The following is a 21,657-nucleotide window of genomic DNA, read 5'->3' as shown; positions in this document are numbered from 1 at the left end:
CAGTGTTTGGAAGAGCATGACCAAGACTTCCAAGTACTTCCCTGGCCCCCTAATTCGCCAGACTTGAACCCAATTGAACATCTGTGGGACTACCTTGATTGTCTAGTTCGCTCTATGGATCCTCCCCCACGCACCCTCCAGCAAATATGGGATGCGCTGCAGTCAGCATGGCTCCAGATAACTGAGAAAACCTACCAGCACCTCATTGAGTCACTCCCAGTCCGTCTAGCTGCTGTCTGTGCTGCACATGGCGGTTACTCTGGATATTTGCTGGTGGTCATAATAATGTGACACAACTGTGTATAAAGAAGGCCTTTGACGCGATATATATGTCCGACAACTTGACTAATGTATGCTGTACTAAGATTCCTATCTGTTTACCGGTTACCTTCTTTCACTTAAACACCTAATAACTTACTATTTGGCAAAAAAAATGTATCTACTGTTTTGGGTTTTCTCTTCCAGTAGTTAGCCATAACCTGAAGTTATTTTACCAAACAAGCGATTTTAAGCTTATTTTCATTTGTTAAGTCTCTGCACTTCTCTCCTTTAACCACCTGTCCTCTAGATCCACTAGATTCCCTAACACCATTTTTGCTGTTTCTATTTCATCTGTAATCTTCCCTTCCTCTATAAACCCACTCTTGATCCAATATTCCCTGTTATCACCTTTTTTTCTAACCTTTCCTTTTGCTTCTAAACTTTTAGAGCACCGGATGTGAGTTTGAATTAGGCTTCGGTGACACACTTTTTCTACTTCAGTTAATGTGAATAATCCGGTGTCACTTATACAGGCACCAGAACTTTCTGTATGATGAAATTACATGGACTGTTTCACACAGACTCCACAGACGGCAGACAGAAACTGCTATTAAAGTTACTGTTGATCATTAGGCAGATTCCTGTCACATCGTTATAACGGAGATTACAGCTGGGCTCCCTGACTAATTTTATAATTTCTTATTTTATATTTGATAATACTGCGGGAAATAATCAAACTGTCCTACCCAGCAGGCTGAGATGGTGTTGACTCTAGCTGCTCATCTGAAGCTGGATTGAGACATCATGGGATTGACCTCATAGCAGAGGAGGAGATAGCAGGTGAAATCTAAAATTCAGCATGGTGTCTGATCAGAAGCAGACAGGAGGCTGGATTGCAGGGAAGTGTCATATATGTGTTATAGCACTCTTCTCAAATTGGCAGACTTAAGCAGATAATAAAGGAGGGTGAAATCCTTATCACCCAAAATATATTAAAGGAAAAATAAATTTTACCGCTCAGACAGTTCTTAGCATCAGTCCAAAGAACTTTTCAGAGGATAAACACTTCCCCAGCCCGTATGCAATAGACAATCAGGGAAGTGAATGCAATATACATAAAAGTAGTCCAGAGCTGGACAGACAATCAGGTGAGGGGTGCAGTGATGGAAAGTTGTTTTTCCGCTGGTGATCTTCTATAAATGGTGATCTGCTATGGACATATATAGTAAAAAGTAAAACTTCTCAATATACATATCTTTGAAGTTATGCACTGTTTCCCCACCTCTCATGTTTAAATTTCTGTTGTCCATGTCATGACTGGATCAAGTTGACACCCATTAGGGATCATAATCTTTGTTCAAAAGCAAATTTATAAAGCAATGCAGAATGTTTGTGTTGAATTTTAACGGAAATGTTGTTTTTTACAATTGCTGCAATAAAAAAAAAGAAATAATGGATGAATTTATAGGGATTTCCCCACCTCACATATTAATCACCTATCCACAGAATAGGTGATAACTAATGATCTCTGGGGGTCTCTGCTACTGGGACACCCACCGATTACTAGAATGGATTTTGAATGGAGCAGCAGTCGCACATGCCATTCATTGTCTATAGGGTTGACTGAGACAGCAGATTGCAACTGCTTCCGTCGGCCCCATAGACCTTGAATGGAGCAGCATCGCACATGCATGACTGCCGCTTCAATCAAAATCCTTTACACTGTGGTCTTACAGTGAGGAGAAACGGGAGTCGGGGCCCCCATTCTAGTGATCATTGGGGTCCAAGCATCATACATTTATCACCTATCCCGTGGATAAGTGATAAATGTGCTTAGTAACAAAACCCCTTTAAAAAACATATTATTTTATGGTACATCGTTCTGTGATCTTTGTTAAAGCTTACCATTCTGAAGAGTTGCCCTTATTTGATTTCTACCCATTAACCCTTTATCTGTCTTCTTTAAGGATAATCCATTTAAAATTTTATAGCCTCACGTTCTTCAATCCTAAAATTCTTGAGTCCTTTCCAGGTTAATTTCTCCTCTCCCTGGTGGATTGATGTGATCCAGCGTGCAGTCCAAAATGCAAATGATGAGGATCTTGTTCAGCGCGTGCAAAATGAAATAACTGTCAACTACAAACACCAAGTGAACAAGTTGTCCATGGCAGATAAGTAAGTGTGTGTGGGGTTGTCACAAATATGAATTCATATTCTCCCCGCACAACCATTAAGAATGCCCCACAATCCCCTCAGCTGCTCCTGTATGAAGATTAGTTCATTTGCCATCAGTGATCTTCCTTTTCATTTGGCTAAGAATCTGCTTAACACTTTCACCAAACGATCCAAATTGTGTTTTAATAACATATTTTGAACGCTTTAGGTTTCGGGACGGCAGAGGGCTTCAGTACATTGTTACCACTCAAATGGAAGAAGTGAGAAAGTGCCAGAAACAAGTCAAAGAGGCGGTGAAGAGCCTGGAGGGTCCCCCATCTCAAGAGGTTATCCAGACCGCATCAATATGCCACCTTCGAGTTGGCCGGCTGCCTCTCCATATGTAAGTACTATGAATTGTATTCATGTATCAGTTTAGTGCATTTCCATGATAAAGCGTTTTACATTTAGTGTAACTCCCAATTTGGAGTACTTTTCATGAGATTTTAGGGAAACTATAGAATGTAAGCTGCAGTATTTCAAATATCCCTTTCCTCTCAATTTTACTCAAATCTGTATTTAGAAGCACATTTGCTGATTACGGACTGATATGACATGCGCCTGACATCCAATACCTGGAGGAGGAAAGGTTGATGTAAAAGATTTGACATCCTGAATGTGAAGGAAATCACATTGATTATCTTGTTACAAGGGCGACTGTCAAGAGGTGGAATGTATTAAGCAGCAATTTAACATCCAGTTCTTGAAGTTGATTTATTGTAAAATGGGCAAGTGTAAGGCTCTGAGCGAGGCAAGGCAAGGTCTGATTTACAGCAAGGCAAACGTAATCTCGTTTTAAATGACAGGTTACATCGTAATCTTGCGAGATTACGCTTGCCTTGCTGTAAATATCACACAGACACTACAGAAGTGTCAGGATTCTGAATACACATCGTGTCCTGGCTGGAGGTAATGTATATTCATTGTCAGGACACTCCAGTAACGTTATAGGTTTTGTATGTGGCTGCACATAGCGATATAGCTATATCGCTATCTGCTGTGTAAATGAATGGAGAGAAGTGTATGACGCTGATTGGTCACTGATTGGTCAGCGTCATACACTTCTCTCCACAACGCCCACTTGGCCCAGTTGTCCATTAAGAAACTCATTAGCATAAAGCTAAAATAGGTCATAACTCCATCAAAAATGGTTGTTTTTCTAAATAAAAAACACTTGTAATCTACATTACAGCGCAGATCTCATCATGTACGATATAGGCCACTTATAATCTGGTGACAGAGCCTCTTTAAATCACTGGTATTTTTAATCTGCACCATTGTTGGTGACACTACTGATAGGCCTGAATAGTTCACCTGTCCCTCGCCTGGTGTCTTTAGAATTATGAGTACTGTATGTCTAACAGCGGGCCGCTGATGTTTCCTCTCTTCACAGCTGTGTCTTTTGTAAAGCTGATGAATTATTCACGGATTATGAGTCAAAACTCTTCTCTTCTCATACGTAAGTAGCTACCTCACTACAAAAATGATTGTCTTGTGGCTATCGGACAAGACAGTGTTGAGTAGCTTAGCAAAACAAATTAGTTTAGTTGTTTATAGTTATAATATTCTTTATCGTTTTGTTATGATGCAGCTGGTAGTTCAAGTATATGATTCGTATGTTAATAATACAGCATATTTAGTAACACAAAGGAGAGGAAGCTGTTAAAAGCTTTTCCTTGCAATGAACAAAATGTCTCTGTTCTTTTTCTCTATATCTGACATTGTACCAAATACTTAATAATATGGTTTATCTAAAGGGTTATTAGATATTATAGATATCCACAGGATATGCCTTAAATGTCTGATAGATGCGGTATTCCGCTCTGGAACCCGCACCTAAATCGAGATCGGGGGTCACCCTACCCCCATTTTACCTGGTGAGGACTTATTGGAGAGTGGGCCGCATGCGACTGTCTTCATTCTGTTCTATGGGAGTTACGGAAACAGCCGAGCAAGCGGCCCCCTCTCTGCTTAGTCTCCGCCTGGAATTGCTAGCCAGCGTCTGCCTCAACAGGCAAAACAGGGACCGTATATTCCCTATTCTAGATATAGGTGTTGGTTCCAGAGCTGGGACCACCATCTAAAAGAATTTTTTTGGAATTTCCTGTGGTTATGCCATGAATGTCTAATTTGGGAATAACCCTTTAAATATAAAAGAAGGAAAAAGAAAGAAAAAAACTCATTTCAGGACCATATGTCCTTTTGCACCAGTTTTTTCATAAGAATCCTTAAGTATATGGAATTTGATTAATAAATTGCAGGAAAATAAGCTGACAATAATTCTCTGTAGAGAGTTTCCCTGAGTGGAGATTTTTCCTTCAAAGGTCATTGCAGAAACATTGAGGTTAGGGCAGAAGACCCTTCTTGCAGTTGGCAGATATAAAGCATAACTGGTGCATTTTATCTCTCTGGCTGTATATAGTTGTGGTGCTTCCAAAGTAGAAGAGTTGCAGATTTTAGGACATATTTATCAATGCAATTACATCAGTCTTTTGGCATAATAGCATTGAAAAGAATGGTTCTCAGGCGGTGAGCCATTTTTATCAAGTCCTCCTCCACTTTTTTTTGACACTTCCAATTTTTCCAGGCTCTTACTTGCAAACCGTACACTGTGCCTCTTATTCACTTAAGAGAAGTTGCAGTAAGTTAACGCTGGTACAACCTGGCATAGCTCTGAAGCTGCGCTATACTGCTTATTCAGCATACGCCATGTTGCGAAATACTGAGCATGCTACCCAAAAATTCCATATTGCAGAACACCAGTAATAGTAAATATGCCCTTTTTGAGCTATAGACATTTCCAACCTATGCCATTGAAATTTGGGTGCATTACTGGGCAATACAGCCCTTTATTCTGGTACACGGTAGGATCCTCAATTCACCAATGTAATATTCTTACATGTTACAGTCCTTTCTAGGCTCAGAAAAGTGGTTGTCACTTCTCAATTTTAAATAATTTCTGCACTACCAGTTATTAGCGCAGTAGAAGTACAATAGTACTCCCTGTGCCACATCTATAGCTCGGCAGTTCTAAGCTTGTTTTGGATGCTTATCTAACAATTGATCATATAATATGAGTTACTTGCAAACTGGCCTATTTATCCATACTGGCAAATAACATGTGTATTTAACTCCTTGCATCTCACTTCACTTTATATCAGTGTTGGCACAAGAACAGGACGTGTGATATACAATATATATCTTGTATGTTTATGGCTTGTTGGCTCAATATAAATGGAGGTTATTACAATTTTATGCAGAATATGGATCTAAAATGGTAGGAGAATTTAATATCAAAGGAAATATTAAAGGGGCTTTCCAGCCAGTAAAAATTTATGGCCTATCCTCAGGATTGGCCATCAATAGCTTATGGGTCGGAGTCCGACTCCCGGGACTCCCTCCGATCAGCTGTTTTAAAGGGGGTGCAGCGCTCCCTTGAGCGCTGCTTCCCCTTCAGTTCTTCTTGCTCACTGTGAATCTTCGATACTCATTTAGCGGCGATTCACAGGTATTGCAGCCTTTTCTCCCATTGAAGTGAATGGGAGAAAAGGCTGCAATACCTGTGAATTGTCGCTAAATGCGTGTCGAAGAATCACAGTAAACAAGTAGAAGTGAAGGGGAAGTAGCGCTCGTACAAGCTCTGCATCCCTTTGAAAAGATCTGATCGGCAGGGGTCCCGGGAGTTGGACCTTGACCCATCTATTTTTACTGGCTGGAAAACCCCTTTAAATGAAATATTTTTTTTTATTTTTTTATTTTAAATGTGTGTCATATAATTTTCTTGCCATCCTCCTGTTTCAATCTTTAGGGTTACAGGTCAGACAGCTATTTTTGAAGAAATGATCGAAGAAGAAAATGGATTGGTGGATGATCGTTTGCCTAAAACTAGCAGAGGCCTATGGGCAGCCAGTGAGTTGGAACGCTCTTTGAAAGCAATACTGTCATTTGCCAGAAGTCACCGCATGGAGCCCTGGCTTACTGATGAAGGTGCATGCTTCATGGAGCTGTTCGAGGCATGGAAAAAAGAATATAAGGTGAGTTTTAGTAGGGCCTCGACGAAGTATCATTTTTTTGTGCCTTGGAAAAAGAGGCAGACATGTCCCCTTAATGTTAAGATCTATATAAAGGCTGTTTGGATGATATATTAGTAGCTTTTTCAAGAGCCTGTTTAACCCTTTCCCTGCAAAGGGTTTTACAACAATTTTCACCTTTTTTTTTTTTGGGCATACACAAAACCATTATAAAAAAAAATTATATTATACCCCCATTCCTATATATATTGTAAAAGTAGATACCTGGCACATTGTGAAAATACCACCCAGCACTTTATACTCAGGGGCGCCATCATGTCATTTTGCTTCAAATCTTAACATTTTGTTAAAAGTGACCCCAGCAGAGCCTGAGATACATAATACCTCATAAAAATAAAATTTGTGGATTTGCATACATGCCACTTAAGCCTATGTTAAGAATAGAATAGAAGAAAACAGCACTTTATTGTCAAGTGTGAAAAATTCCGTAAGCAGAAATCCTCACACCCATACACTTATATCTCTACGAAATCACAAACACGGAAGAGATTAAAAATCTCCATGATTTTACAAATGACATTCAATTAGTTTTAGCGAGTACATAAATCTTCAGGCCACTAAACTCGTTATCCCGGGACAAGAGAACCTGGGTACTGTGTCTTGGGGCAAGTTTCACTTACTGTATACCTTGTTCTCTAAAGTTGTATTACTATTGGAGCAGGGTAGATTTGTACTTGTTTACATTGCCCATGGAGGAAGTGGGATGGGGGCAACCAGAGATAAGGCACTCTTCCTCTACAGTACCCATAAGACTAACAGTGGCTGGCGTTACGACATGTGGCGACATGTTGCTTCGTCTTAGGAATTTATTATAAATGTATCTTTAATTGGGATATGGTGCTTACCTATGTAAATTGAGTCGATCCATGGCTTCTAGTAAAAGATTAAAAGCCTTTTGAAATGATTTACATTTAAAATCAGTCTATTAGTAGCTTTAACCAACATACTTATTGTTTTTCTCAAATGGTGACTTTAGTTACTTCATGAGTACTGGATGGTCCTACGTAACCACGTGTCTGCTGTTGATGAGATTTCAATGGCAACCCAGCGTCTCCGAGTCCGGCTTCCAGACGAACCCAAGCCTAACCCTCCTCTTCCTCACGTCATTGAGCCACATGAGGTAAGTTCATACATGCAGTATAATGGCTTCCAGAGGCAGAGGCAAATGTGTATCTCTTATCATATCTGCTTGAAGGTCTATCATTTTTCTTAGAGGTCTAAAGGCTGTATCCATTTGTCTCTGCAGGTTGAACAGAATCGTGTGAAGCTGCTTAATGACAAAGCCATTGCCAAGTCACAGTTACAGAAAAAGTTAGGACAGCTCCTTTACCTTACAAATTTAGAAAAGGTATTTATAACTAGTACAACCACAAGCAAATTCAAGCAAGGGTAATGTATTAGTGTAAAAGTATGAAAATGCGATATCATTGACAACATTTATATGCAAAACTACGGATTATCTGGCCATGGACACAAAGATATGAAGTGTTGACAATCTTTGTGTTTATGGAAATATATTTGTGACTTGTTTATTTTATGTCGTTAGTGGATTGTATTAATTTGCAGCCCAAGTTTCTGCTATTTTGCAAAGATAGTTGTTCCAATAAAGTTAAATCCTTTCTAATCTTTTATCTTTGGCAAAATTCAATAATGAACGTTAAAATGGTCAGTATCATGTATATATTTCTGGAGGAACAATAGAGCCAAGACACATTATTATGACATTCTCTTGGGGAGAATAAAAAAAAAAGCCTGAAGTATTTGTTTCTATTCTAGTCCCAGGATAAAACCAGTGGAGGAGTAAATCCAGAGCCTTGTCCAATATGTGCAAAAAATCTGGGGAAGCAGGTAATGTATGACATGGTTTACTACGTTATTCTTAGCAAGTGTGGCAGACATTTAATAAAATACCTATTCTAACATGTTATGCTAATCTTAAAGTAAAATTCCACTTTCTTATAATAATTGTTTATGTTCATTACTTGTTGTTTCAGAGTTAGAACATTTGAACTTAGAGTAACATTTCGTTTCTTGTGCTTGCCTATTAAGTTATTTTATTACAGAAATTCCCTAATCTATATCAAATATCAGAACCATTACCGGTATTAGCAAGAGCGCTTATGTATATCAGTAAAGAGCAGCCTAAGATTCTTAGCTTTCAAACAAGGATGTCCGCTTTAGCTGCAACACAGCCTTAGTTAGAGCAGATTGAAGTGGGATCTGCATATATTTGCAGCTTTCATTTCAGGCTGTGTAGAGAAGCAGAGGGGGTCGATGTAGGGGGACATGCTGGCAGCATGGAGGGAGAGGGGGAGAAGCTGTCATCCTCCTCCCGTCCCTGTATGGCTGTATATGACCCCAGGGGAAGGGTAACATAACGGGCGAGAAGATAAGCAGTAGCACATCTAATAACTTCTCTACAGTCTTAGAGTTTGTATAGGGGGATGGAAAGTTATTATACAATCCCCAATTAAGTTTGTATTCAGAAATTGGTTGGTGCGTTTCTGCAGTTTTGGCGTTTCTTCAACACACGCACCTGGAAACGTATACGTGTTGTTTGTAACAGTTCTTTGCAGAGTACATTCTGTTTGCATTAGGGGTCTTCTTAAGTACGCATTTTAGTCACAAAATGTAATTGCAATTTTTGCTTATAATCACTGTTTGATGCAAAGTTGCTAGAAGTTGGTTGTGTGTTTAAATTATTAAATTGTATTTTTATGCACGGAATGTTGTGCACTCTGAACATTTTTTAATATTGGTAGCATAGTAGCACATATGTGGATGATGGACAAATATTTAATGGCATCTGTTTCAGCAGTTTTGAGAGCGCAATCTTTTGTTGATGCAGAAGCTTGTGGTATTTATAAACTTTGCACACCTTCTTCTATTATTTTTACATTGTTTTTGTGTGTAAACTTCTGCTTGTATGTAAAGTTATGTGAAGGTGGACATGGCCGCCAACAGCACGTCAAGGCAATTCTAATCGTAAGGTTGTCTGCTTTCAGGAAATATATAGGATTTGGGGATGCACTCACTTTTAAAGGTGTGTAATCCCTGTTTTATAGGTTGTTACTTTTTTTGAATTTCTATCTTTAAAACAAATTTTTTTGGTCTCTTCAATTCTTGTAATTTTTTAAAGTTATGTGCTTGTAGACCCAGGCATAAGTGGTATGTATAAACTTTGCACATATTTAAACTTTTTAATATGTGTGGTGCATCTAATGTTTTGCTTGGGTCACACTTATAGCCACAAATATAATTATTTTTTTGTAAATTCTTTATTTTGGTTTACACAAACAGAAATTGTTAGGATGGGGTTGGGTGAGGGGATGGGGTACAGAAAGAAAGGAAAGGAGTGGGGAAGGTAAGACATTACATTAAGACAAATGTATAAAAAAAACATAAACTTTAGCCTCTGCTGCTGGTTACAGTTTTGATCGTATAATATATGATATTACAAAGGTTGAATCAAGTTCGTCATAAAGGAGAGTCTAAGGGCCGTTGTTGCGTGAGAGAAACCGAAAGAGAAGTGCTTTAATTGAACCAAATTTCAATCTGGGTCTAAATCTTTATGGTCTTGGAGATTTTACCAAATGTCCCAGGTTTTATGAAATATATCAATATTTTGGTCTATTGATCATTTAGTTTTTTCAAAAGGGCGAATTAAGTTAACCTACTTCTTCCATTCTGAGATAGGTGTATCTGTCTCCCTCCAGTTCCTGGCTACAATGGCTTCCGCAGCATTCAATAAAAATGGAATGATAGAATTTTGAATTTCTAAATTCAGGAGCACTAAGTCTACAGTTAGGTCTATGCATTTTTTTATGAAAAATTGCACTTTGACACAAAATTTCATGACTGTGGCTGAAAGTGCGGAGTAGCATTTTGAAAATGTGCCAGGTGTATACTTCTAGAAAAATATAGGCTTAGGGGTTTAATATGATTATTTATTTTGAAATTTAGGTTTTATTTGTTCATGCCAAGAGTGTAAAAACTGTCCTGGCTACCAAAGGTGCAAACTGCCCCCAAAAAAACTAACCGCAAGAAGGTTAAAAAAAAAAAAAAGTTATTCCTCTGTTAAATCACCTGCCGCTCCAGCGCCAGTCTTTGTTTACTTGGCCAGCACTGATGACTTGCTATGTATCCAGCCAATCACTGCCCTTAGCAGTGATGCTAGCATGTAGGGCACGAAAACCGCTGTAGCCAGTGGTTGGCTGAAGCAATCACATAGATGAGCAGCAGGGAATTTAACAGGTGACTAACCTCTGTTTTTTATTTTATAACATTTATTGTAGTCCTTTTCATTTGTCAAACTCTCGGATAAAGCCTTTCATTTCTCCACCAGTGCATGCTTTTCTATCAGATTTGCATGTGCTCACAAACAGAATAATTTTGGTAATATACGGTATATGTTAAAGTGTGGCAAAAAATGTAAACCAAAGCTGAACCTACTCTTTAAAGGGTAACTAAACGTTCAACAATCGTCTAACATGTCATAGTGACATGTCAGAAGTCTTGATTGGTGGGGGTCCGAACACTGAGACACCCACCAATCGCTAAAACGAAGCGGCAGAATTGCTCGTGTGAGGGCTGAACCACTTCGTTTCTGTTCGCCATTTTCCAGAAATCAATGTATCGGAGTACGGGCTCAAAAGAAAGTTTATGAGTCCGTACTCTGACACATCAGCTTTCCGGAAAAGGCCGGACAGAAACGAAGCGGCTGAGCGCTCACACGAGCACTTCTGCCACTTCGTTTTAGCGATTGGTGGGGGTCTCAGTGCTCGGACCCCCACCAATCAAAACTTCTGACATGTTACTATGACATTTCAGAAGTTTGTTAAACGTTTAGTTACCCTTTAAGTGCGCTTATTTGTTATCCTTGTGAAGACAGAATCAAACATTACTACACTCTATTTATATATGTGGAAACAGCAACAACTCAGATACCACCTTAGGTGCAGGTTTTATATGTACCTCCCGCTTTCTCTCATTAGTTTGAGTCAGTAAAATTTGAACTATACTGAAGGAAGATCAGCTTCATAGCGGCAAAGTAAGCTCCTGAAGTTGGGATAACACTCTGATACTGTATGGCTCTTTAAAGAGGCTCTGTCACCAGATTTTGCAACCCCTATCTGCTATTGCAGCAGATAGGCGCTGCAATGTAGATTACAGTAACGTTTTTATTTTTAAAAAACGAGCATTTTTGGCCAAGTTATGACCATTTTTGTAGTTATGCAAATGAGGCTTGCAAAAGTCCAAGTGGGTGTGTTTAAAAGTAAAAGTCCAAGTGGGCGTGTATTATGTGCGTACATCGGGGCGTTTTTAATACTTTTACTAGCTGGGCGTTCTGATGAGAAGTATCATCCACTTCTCTTCAGAACGCCCAGCTTCTGCCTGATCACTGCTGTGACGTCACTCACAGGTCCTGCATCGTGTCAGACGAGCGAGGACACATCGGCACCAGAGGCTACAGTTGATTCTGCAGCAGCATCAGCGTTTGCAGGTAAGTAGCTACATTGACTTACCTGCTAACTCCGATGCTGCTGCAGAATCAACTGAAGCCTCTGGTGCCGATGTGTCCGACACGATGCAGGACCTGTGAGTGACGTCACAGATCTGCACTGCCAGAAGCTGGGCGTTCTGAAGAGAAGTGGATGATACTTCTCGTCAGAGCGCCCAGCTAGTAAAAGTATTAAAAACGCCCCGATGTACGCACATAATACACGGCCACTTGGACTTTTGCAAGCCTCATTTGCATAACTACAAAAATGGTCATAACTTGGCCAAAAATGCTCGTTTTTAAAAAATAAAAACGTTACTGTAATCTACATTGCAGCGCCTATCTGCTGCAATAGCAGATAGGGGTTGCAAAATCTGGTGACAGAGCCTCTTTAAGTGTAATGGGCACTTTCTATAAAAAAAATAAATCTATGGATTTTTATTTATGGATATTTTTCCCGTAATATATCCTATGCATGGGACAAAATGATAGAGGTCACCTTTTGTCTTTCTTTTCATCTATATTCTATTCTTTTTATTTATACTTTACATTAGTTATACATTTGGTGAGGTGTACTATGGCATAATCGTATTATCCTTATTAGTGGAACCTTTTTTTTCTTTCCTAGTGGGCAGTTCTGACTTGTGGCCATTGCTTCTGCAATGAATGCATAGCGATCATCATTGATCAGTATAGTGTTGGTACAAGAAAAAGTGCCATTAAATGTGCTATATGTAGACAGACAACAGCACACAAAGAGATATCTTATGTGTTCACAAGTGAGACTGCAGACGAAGAGAAGGACATTCCAGTAAAGGTAATATATTCTTTGTATTTTGTTGTTTTTATTTTTGTGGTACTGTATTCATATTCGCAATGTTTTGTCATGGTTCAATTTTTGTTTCCTATTAGTATTGAGAATGAGAAATATTCACAATATAAATCTGTAGATGTGTAGAGCTGGGTCATATGTCATTATTACTCAGTACTGCCTTGCCTTTAGCTTATGGCGGCAATATCTATGAGCGGTAGGCAATTTGCTGGTGATGCAGCAAGCTATATCTTTATTTGACAGCTCAATATAAACAGCCTGAAACAATGGCGGCTATTCCAATGACGGGCAACATGGAAACAAAATACTGAACAGTTGCGCTTTGTAGAAGCGCATCTGCCATTATGTATTGTCCATGTGGCCTTTGCCTTAATTTATGATCTTAAATTAAAAACATTGTTCTGGAATAGAACCTTTGAAGACTGGCTGTGCTAGCAGGTAGACTTCTCCTTCAAATGAATGTAAGCTGGGGCCCCTTGTCTCAGCTCGTGAGTGTGAAAGCTTTATATGTGAGCTCTGGACCACCCACAGCTTAAATTAGTGCTTTTCCAGCAGCACATCAGTCTAATCCAGGGGTCTCAAACTCGGCCGGCTAAGTGGGCCACATATAGAAAAAATGGGAAGTTGACAGGCCGCATTACTTTCAAATTTGATACAATACAAAATTATTTTTAGTCAATTAGTTATTTGAACTACAGTACTATAACACTATATTAGTATAATACTAATACTGCATTACTATAATAATACCGCTCGGTTTAAAATTTGAGAGAATTCTCCACGTGCTTATTTCAATAATCCAGTTTTCCAGTTTGTGTCGCTAAATGCAGTCCAGCGGCTCAGTTGGCAGCGTTTGGCAGACACACATGTCAAGATTGGGCAGCCTCTTTTTAGATAGTGCCACAGTGCCCTCCGTAGATAATTCCACAGTGCCCTCTGTAGATAATGCAACACACCCCTAGATAATGCCACAGTGTCCTCTGCAGATACTGCCACACACCCACTTCTAGATGCTGCCACAGTGCCCTCTGTAGATATTCTGCCACAGTGCCCTCTGTAGATATTCTGCCACAGTGCCCTCTGTAGATATTCTGCCACAGTGCCCTCTGTAGATATTCTGCCACAGTGCCCTCTGTAGATATTCTGCCACAGTGCCCTCTGTAGATATGCTGCCACAGTGCCCTCTGTAGATATGCTGCCACAGTGCCCTCTGTAGATATGCTGCCACAGTGCCCTCCGCAGATGCTGCCACACACACCCCAAGTAGATAGCTCCATTGGCACTCCCTCTAGGAGTGGAATCCCCAGCCAGAGCGTTGCCGACGCTTTGGCTGGGGATTCCTCTGCTGCTGGAGCCCCTGACGTCACTGTCCATACACTGTGAAGTCAGGGGATTCTCCTGTACGGGAATGTGATATCAGGGGCAACCCCAGAGCTGGAGTCCCGGGCAGAGCCACTAGTAGGCTCTTCCTGGGACTCCAGCTGTGCTCCTGACACCACTGGGACTCCTGCTCTGGGGAAGCCCCTGACATCACTGTCGATGTATGGACAGCGATGTCAGGGAATTCCACAGAGTCCCGGAGCAGAGCAGATACTAGCGCTCTGCACGGGACTCCAGCTATGGGGAAGCCCCAGACATCGCTATCAATATGAGGACAGCGATGTCAGGGGATTCCCCAGAGTCCCGGAGCAGAGCCTGTACTAGCGCTCTGCTCGGGACTCCGCTGTTGGGAAGACCCTGACAACACTGTCCACATATGGACAGCGATGTCAGGGAATTCTACAGAGTCCCGGAGCAGAGCCTGTACTAGCGCTCTGCTCGGGACTCCCCTCTGGGGAAGACCCTGACAACACTGTCCATATATGGACAGCGATGTCAGGGAATTCCACAGAGTGCCGACGCAGAGCCGATACTAGCGCTCTGCACGGGACTCCAGCTCTGGGGAAGCCCCAGACATCGCTGTCCATATGTGGACAGCGATGTCAGGGAATTCCACAGAGTCCCGGAGCAGAGCCTGGACTAGCGGCTCTGTGTCCCGCGGGCCGCAGATGACTGCCCCAGGGGCCGAATGTGGGCCGCGTGCTTGAGGCCACTGGTCTAATCCAACCCATCATACTTTCAATATCATGACTAGATCGAAAAAGAGGGGCAGCGAGAAGCCGACACACACACACACCATCCCAAACTTTTCCTGCAATAAGCTATTACCTCACGGTATTGACTTTCTTATTGTTAGAAAGGATGATGGAAGTGTATATAAAAGGGAATTATTTTTTATATGTTCTCATCTTCATCGCCTTTTATCGCTCATCTGTGTGACGTATTTTCCTAATTTGGTTTAACTGTTTCTATATACATAGTTTCTTATGAAAGTATTCATCTCCCTCCTTGGTGTTTGAACTGTTTTTTGTTGCATTACATCCTCGAATTAAAGTTTATTTTAACCCCTTAATGACCGGGCCATTTTGCACGTTAATGACCAAGGATTATTTTTTGTTTTTCCACGGTCGCATTCCAAGAGTCGTAACTTTTTTTTTATTCCGTCGACATCGCCGTATAAGGGCTTGTTTTTTCCGGGACGAGTTGTATTTTGTAATTGTACCATTTTTAGATGCTTATAACATATTGATTAACTTTTATTAACTTTATTTTAGGAGAGAATTGAAAATAAGCAGCTATTCCAGCATTAATTTTCACGTTATAAATTTACGCCGTTTACTATGCAGCGTAAATAACATGTTACCTTTATTCTACGGGTCGGCACGATTACGAGGATACCAAATGTGTAAAGGTTTTATATGTTTTTTCTACGTTTGCACAATAAAAACCCTTTTAGAAAAAAATTACTTGTTTTTCCATCGCCGCGTTCCAAGAGGCGTCATTTTTTTATTTTTCCGTCGATGTGGCCGTACGTGGGATTGATTTTTGCGGGACAATGTGTAGTTTTCATTAGTACTATTTTGGGGTACATAGGACTTATAGATTAACTTTTATTTTATTTTTTATGGGGGGAATGGGAGAAAAGAGAGAATTTTGCCGTTGTTTTTTGCGTTTTCTTTGGACGCCGTTCATCCGGCGGTTTAATTAATGTGTTCATTTTATTGGTCAAGTTGTTACGATCGCGGGGATACCATATATGTGTATGTGTGATTTGTTTTGACCGTTTTATTAAATAAAACCACTTTTTGGGGCAAAAAAGTAGTTTTATTTGACTTTGACTGTAATTTTTTTTTTTTTTTTTTTCACAAACTTTATTTAACGGTTTTACTTTTTTTTTTTTAGTCCCACCAGGGGACTTCACTATGCGATGTGCCGATCGCATATATAATGCTTTGGTATACTTCGTATACCAAAGCATTATTGCCTGTCAGTGTAAAACTGACAGGCAACCTGTTAGGTCATGCCTCTGGCATCGCCTAACAGGCAGATGCTGAAGACAGACCTGGGGGTCTTTGTTAGACCCCCGGCTGTCATGGAAACCCGACGGCGACCCGCGATTTGTTTGCGGGGGCGCCGATCGGGAGACAGAGGGAGTTCCCCCCTCTGTCAAACACATTAAATGCCGCTGTCACTGTTGACAGCGGCATTTAATGGGTTAAACTGCCGGAATCGGCGCGTGCTTCGATTCCGGCAGTTGCAGCAGGAGCCAGGCTGTGTATAACAGCCGTGCTCCTGCCGCTGATCGCGTGGGTAAACTGTCAGTACCCGCGCGATCACAGGACGGATATATCCGTCCTCCTGCGCGAACTAGCAGCTGCTGAGGACGGATATATCCGTCCTTCGGCGTTAAGGGGTTAAATTAGATTTTATGTAATGGACCTGATAAAATAGTACAATTTTTTATAGTGTAATAAAAAAAAATACCCTGTTTAAAATAATAATTAAAAAAAATACTGACAAGTTGTGAGTGCATATGCATTGACCCCCTTTGCTATGAATCCCTAAATAAGGTCTGGTCAAACCAATTAACACATGATGTCAGTATAAATACACCTGTTCTGAAAGACCCCTGAGTTTATAACACTACTAAGCAACTTGAAGACCAAGGTACTCTCCAAACAGGTCAGAGACAAAGTTTTGGAGACGTATAAATGAGGGTTGGGTTATAAAAAAAATAAATAAACCGTATCCCAATCTTTGAACATCTCTCAGAGCAACATTAAATCCATTATAACAAAATGGAAAGGATATGGCACAACTACCTCTTGACAAGACAAAACCGCCCACCAAAACTCACAGACCGGGCAAAGACGGCATTAACCAACGATAGCATTGAAGGAGCTCCAAAGTATCAAATTGAGATGGAAGTGAAAGTATCTGTCAGTAGTACCACTATGGGGCTTTATGGAAGAGTGGCCAGAAAAAAGCCATTGCTTAAAAAACCCCATAAGAAAACATGTTTTGAATTTGCCAAACAGCATGTGGCAGACTCCTCAAACACATGAAAGATGGTTCTCTGGTTAGATACGACTACATTTTTTACTTTGGTGGCAATCATGGGAAACACCGTGTGTGGTGCAAGCCCAACAAGTCCCATAACTCTAAGAACACCATTCCCACAGTGAGGCATGGTGGTGGCAGCATCATGCTGGTGGGATCTTTTCATTGGCAAGGACTGGAAAACTGGTTAGGGTTGAAGGAAAGATGGGATGTCAGTAAATCTAGGGCAATTCTTAAGAAAAACCTGTTTTTGTCTGCCAGAGATTTGGGAGGGAGGTTCACCTTCCAGCAGGACAATGACCATAAACATACTGATAAAGTTACACAGGGGTGGTTTGAAATGGCCTAGTCAAAGCCCAGACCTCAATCCAATTGAGAATCTTTGGCAGAACGTGGAGACTGCTGTACACCAATGCAACCCATCTAACTTGAGGGAGTTACATAGTTACATAGTTTGTACAGTTGAAAAAAGACACATGTCCATCAAGTTCAACCAAGGGATGGGAAAGGGGAGGTAAAAAATTTCTACACATAGGAGCTAATATTTTTTTGTTCTAGGAAATTATGTAAGCCTTTCTTAAAGCCATCTACTGTCCCTGCTGTGACCAGCTCCTGCGGTAGACTATTCCATAAATTCACTGTTCTCACATTAAAGAAGACTTGTCGCCTCTGCAGGTTGAACCTTTCTTTTTCCAGACGGAGGGAGTGCCCCCTTGTTTTTTTGAGGGGGTTTTACATGGAACAAGATTTCACCATATTTTTTGTATGTGCCATTCATATATTTATAGAAGTTAATCATGGCCCCCCTTAGTCATCTTTTTTTCAAGGCTAAATAGGTTTAGTTCTTTTAATATTTCCTCATAACTTAGATGCCCCTTATTAGCTTCGTTGCTCTTCTTTGTATTTTTTCCAACTCCAGGGCATCATTTCTATAAACTGGAGCCCAGAACTGGACTGCATATTCTAGATGAGGCCTCACTAATGCTTTGTAAAGTGGCAATATTATATCCCTGTCCTGCGAGTCCATGCCTCTTTTAATACACGACAATATCTTGCTGGCCCTTGAAGCAGCTGATTGACATTGCATGCTGTTATTTAGTTTATGATTTACAAGTACACCCAGATCCTTCTCAACAAGTGAATCCCCCAGTGTAGCTCCCCCTAGGACATATGATGCATGCAGATTGTTGGTATCCAGGTGCATAACTTTACATTAAACTTCATTTGCCAACTGGATGCCCAAACACTTAGTTTGTTTAAATCCGCTTGCAATTCACGAACATCTTCCATAGACTGAACTATATTACATAGCTTGGTGTCATCTGCAAAAATAGAAATAGTGCTATTAATCCCATCCTCTATATCATTAATAAATAAGTTGAATAATAGTGGTCCCAGCACTGAACCCTGGGGTACACCATTTATAACCAGGGACCATTCAGAGTAGGAATCATTGAGCATAACTCTCTGGATACGGTCCTTGAGCAAATTCTCAATCCAATTACAAACTATACTTTCTAAACCTATAGTCCTTAATTTACCCATTAGACGTCTATGAGGGACAGTGTCAAATGCCTTTGCAAAGTCCAAAAACAATAAATCCACAGCGGCCCCTCTGTCTAGGCTTCTGCTCACCTCTTCATAAAAACAAATCCATTGGAGTTGGAGCCGTTTTACCTGGAAGAATGGGCAGAAATCCCAGTGTCTAGATGTTCATAGCAAATAAAGACATAAGCCAAGAGAATTGTATCTGTAATTGCAGCAAAAGGTGGCTCCACAATGTAATGACTTTCAGGGGGTGAATACTTATGCACATTAAAGTTTGCGTTTTTTTTCTTATTGTTTGTGTCACAGGAAAAAATATTTTGCATCTTCAGAGTGGTAGGCATGTTGTGTAAATCAAATCAATACATTTTTCATTCAGGGTATGTGCACACGATAGCAGGCATTTACGTGTGAAAAGACAGACTGTTTTCAGGAGAAAACAGCTGCCTCGTTTCACACGTAAATGCTCCTCCTCGTAATATACGAGGCGTCTGTGACGCTCGTAAATCTTGAGCTGCTCTTCATTGAGTTCAATGAAGAACGGCTCAAATTACGTTGCAAAGAAGTGCCCTGCACTTCTTTGCCGAGGCAGTCAATTTACGCGTCGTCGTTTGACAGCTGTCAAACGACGACGCGTAAATTACAGGTCGTCTGCACAGTACGTCGGCAAACCCATTCAAATGAATGGGCAGATGTTTGCCGACGTATTGTAGCCCTATTTTCAGGCGTAAAACGAGGCATAATACGCCTCATTTACGTCTGAAAATAGGTCGTGTGAACCCAGCCTCAACGTTGTAATGCAATTAAACAAGGAAAACTCCCAAGGGAGTGAATGCTTTCACAAGGCACTGTATTACTGCCATTTCCACTGCGTAGGGAACACTTTATATGTTTACAGCTGTATTGTTGTAGCCAATAGAAATGTTTAAAACTAAATTTGTGTAAGTTGTACGATATACTACAGTGTTGCCCTGTCCTAGACACCTAGTGCCAATTGTGAGTAGGTAGGATATAGTGGTTTTTCAGGTAATTTAGATTATATTTTAATCCAGGATATTATAGCTGTACATCACTAACCCTTGTTGCTTATGCCCCATTCAGAAGTCATTGCAGTGATTTGCTATAGCTACAGTTTTTGGTCAGATTTCCATCATTTAAAGAGGCTCTGTCACCACATTATAAGTGCCCTATATTCTACATAATGTGATCGGCGCTGTAATGTAGATTACAACAGTATTTTTTATTTACAAAAACGATCAATTTTGACCAAGTTATGACCTATTTTAGATTTATGCTAATCACTTTCTTAATGCCCAACTGGGCGTTTTTTAGCTTTTGACCAAGTGGGCGTTGTAAAGAGAAGTGTATGGTGCTGACCAATCAGCGTCATACACTTCTCTCCACTCATGTACTCAGCACATAGTGATGTTGCGAGATCATGTGCTGTCACTTACTCACACATTAACGTTACTGAAGTCTCCTGAGAGTGAATAGACATCGCTTCCAGCCAGAATGCTATGTCTATTCACAATCTCGACACTTCGGTAACATTTGTGTGGGACTTAATGACAGTAAGCGTAATCTTGCGAGAGTCTGTGTATGACGCTGATTGGTCAGCGTCATACACTTCTCTTTACAACGCCCACTTGATCAAAAGCTAAAAAACGCCCAGTTGGACATTAAGTCATTAGCATAAATTCTAAAATAGGTTATAACTTGGTCAAAATTGATCGTTTTTCTAAATAAAAAACACCGCTGTAATCTACATTACAGCGGCAATCACATTATATAGAAGATAGGGCACTTATAATGTGGTGACAGAGCCTCTTTAAGTATACAGTAGAGCTTTATAATCATTTGCAAGAAAGTGCAGAAAACCTTAAGAACCATCAATGGCTATAGCAACTAGAGTAGGAGTCTGGAGTTGCGCAGAGGTGGTCTAACAAAATGAGCAGAGGGGGAGTTGGTTTAACAAAATGAGCAAACCATTTAACCTGCAAAACAATTCTGGCAGGTTATTAAATAATAGTTCTTCAAAGAGTCTTCTCCTTTTAAAGTACCAAGTATAGTCTAATGCGTCTGAAGCCTCCAAGAAAGCCATCCTTAAGCCATACCCACCAGAATATTTTTTTTTTCTGTTTTTGACCTCGTTTTATGACCCTTCGTTTCCTACAGTTTGATAGTATACATGTAGGACTAATCAGTACAACTCAAAGTTGTACTGATAGTACACATGTAGTTGCTAGGGCATAGCTAAATATGTCCTTACAACAGAAAATATGGTCAGACAGCCCTGGGTCCCTCAATGGACCCTGGGCTGACTGCCCATATTAGGTATTGGCTTTCATCATGTCACAGGGTTTGCCTGGGATTCGTTGAAAGGGGGGTCCTCAGGTCTTCCTTTTAATTTCGTGATCAGCATTGATTGCAGCCTTTAGGGCATGCCCACACGTGGCGGATTTCCTCCGCAACTGTCCGCATCAATGCCGCACAGAATCTGCGTTGCAGATTCTGCGGCGGATCTGCCCAAAATGTGCAGTAAATTGATGCGGACTAGCTGCTGCGGACTGCGGGAAAAGTGCTTCCCTTCTCTCTATCAGTGCAGGATAGAGAGAAGGGACAGCACTTTCCCTAGTGAAAGTAAACGAATTTCATACTTACCGGCCGTTGTCTTGGTGACGCGTCCCTCTTTCGGCATCCAGCCCGACCTCCCTGGATGACGCGTCAGTCCATGTGACCGCTGCAGCCTGTGATTGGCTGCAGCCGTCACTTAG

General features: G+C 40.7%; 1 protein-coding gene across 1 annotated transcript in view; it reads left to right on the top strand.

Moving 5' to 3' along the window:
• SHPRH (SNF2 histone linker PHD RING helicase) overlaps positions 1–21,657 on the top strand; it is a 72,833-nt gene that overhangs the window by 35,196 nt on the left and 15,980 nt on the right. Inside the window, exons 18-25 of the mRNA XM_075862856.1 lie at positions 2,294–2,436; positions 2,645–2,818; positions 3,869–3,934; positions 6,284–6,509; positions 7,543–7,686; positions 7,813–7,914; positions 8,343–8,414; positions 12,695–12,883. Coding sequence (XP_075718971.1) covers positions 2,294–2,436; positions 2,645–2,818; positions 3,869–3,934; positions 6,284–6,509; positions 7,543–7,686; positions 7,813–7,914; positions 8,343–8,414; positions 12,695–12,883 — 1,116 coding nt within the window. The remainder of the gene's footprint in view (positions 1–2,293; positions 2,437–2,644; positions 2,819–3,868; positions 3,935–6,283; positions 6,510–7,542; positions 7,687–7,812; positions 7,915–8,342; positions 8,415–12,694; positions 12,884–21,657) is intronic.

Source organism: Rhinoderma darwinii, chromosome 4, assembly GCF_050947455.1.
Source record: "Rhinoderma darwinii isolate aRhiDar2 chromosome 4, aRhiDar2.hap1, whole genome shotgun sequence".
NCBI lineage: Eukaryota > Metazoa > Chordata > Amphibia > Anura > Rhinodermatidae > Rhinoderma > Rhinoderma darwinii.
The sequence above is the reverse complement of the archived record's forward strand: the minus strand, read 5'-3'. Positions and strand labels throughout refer to the sequence as shown.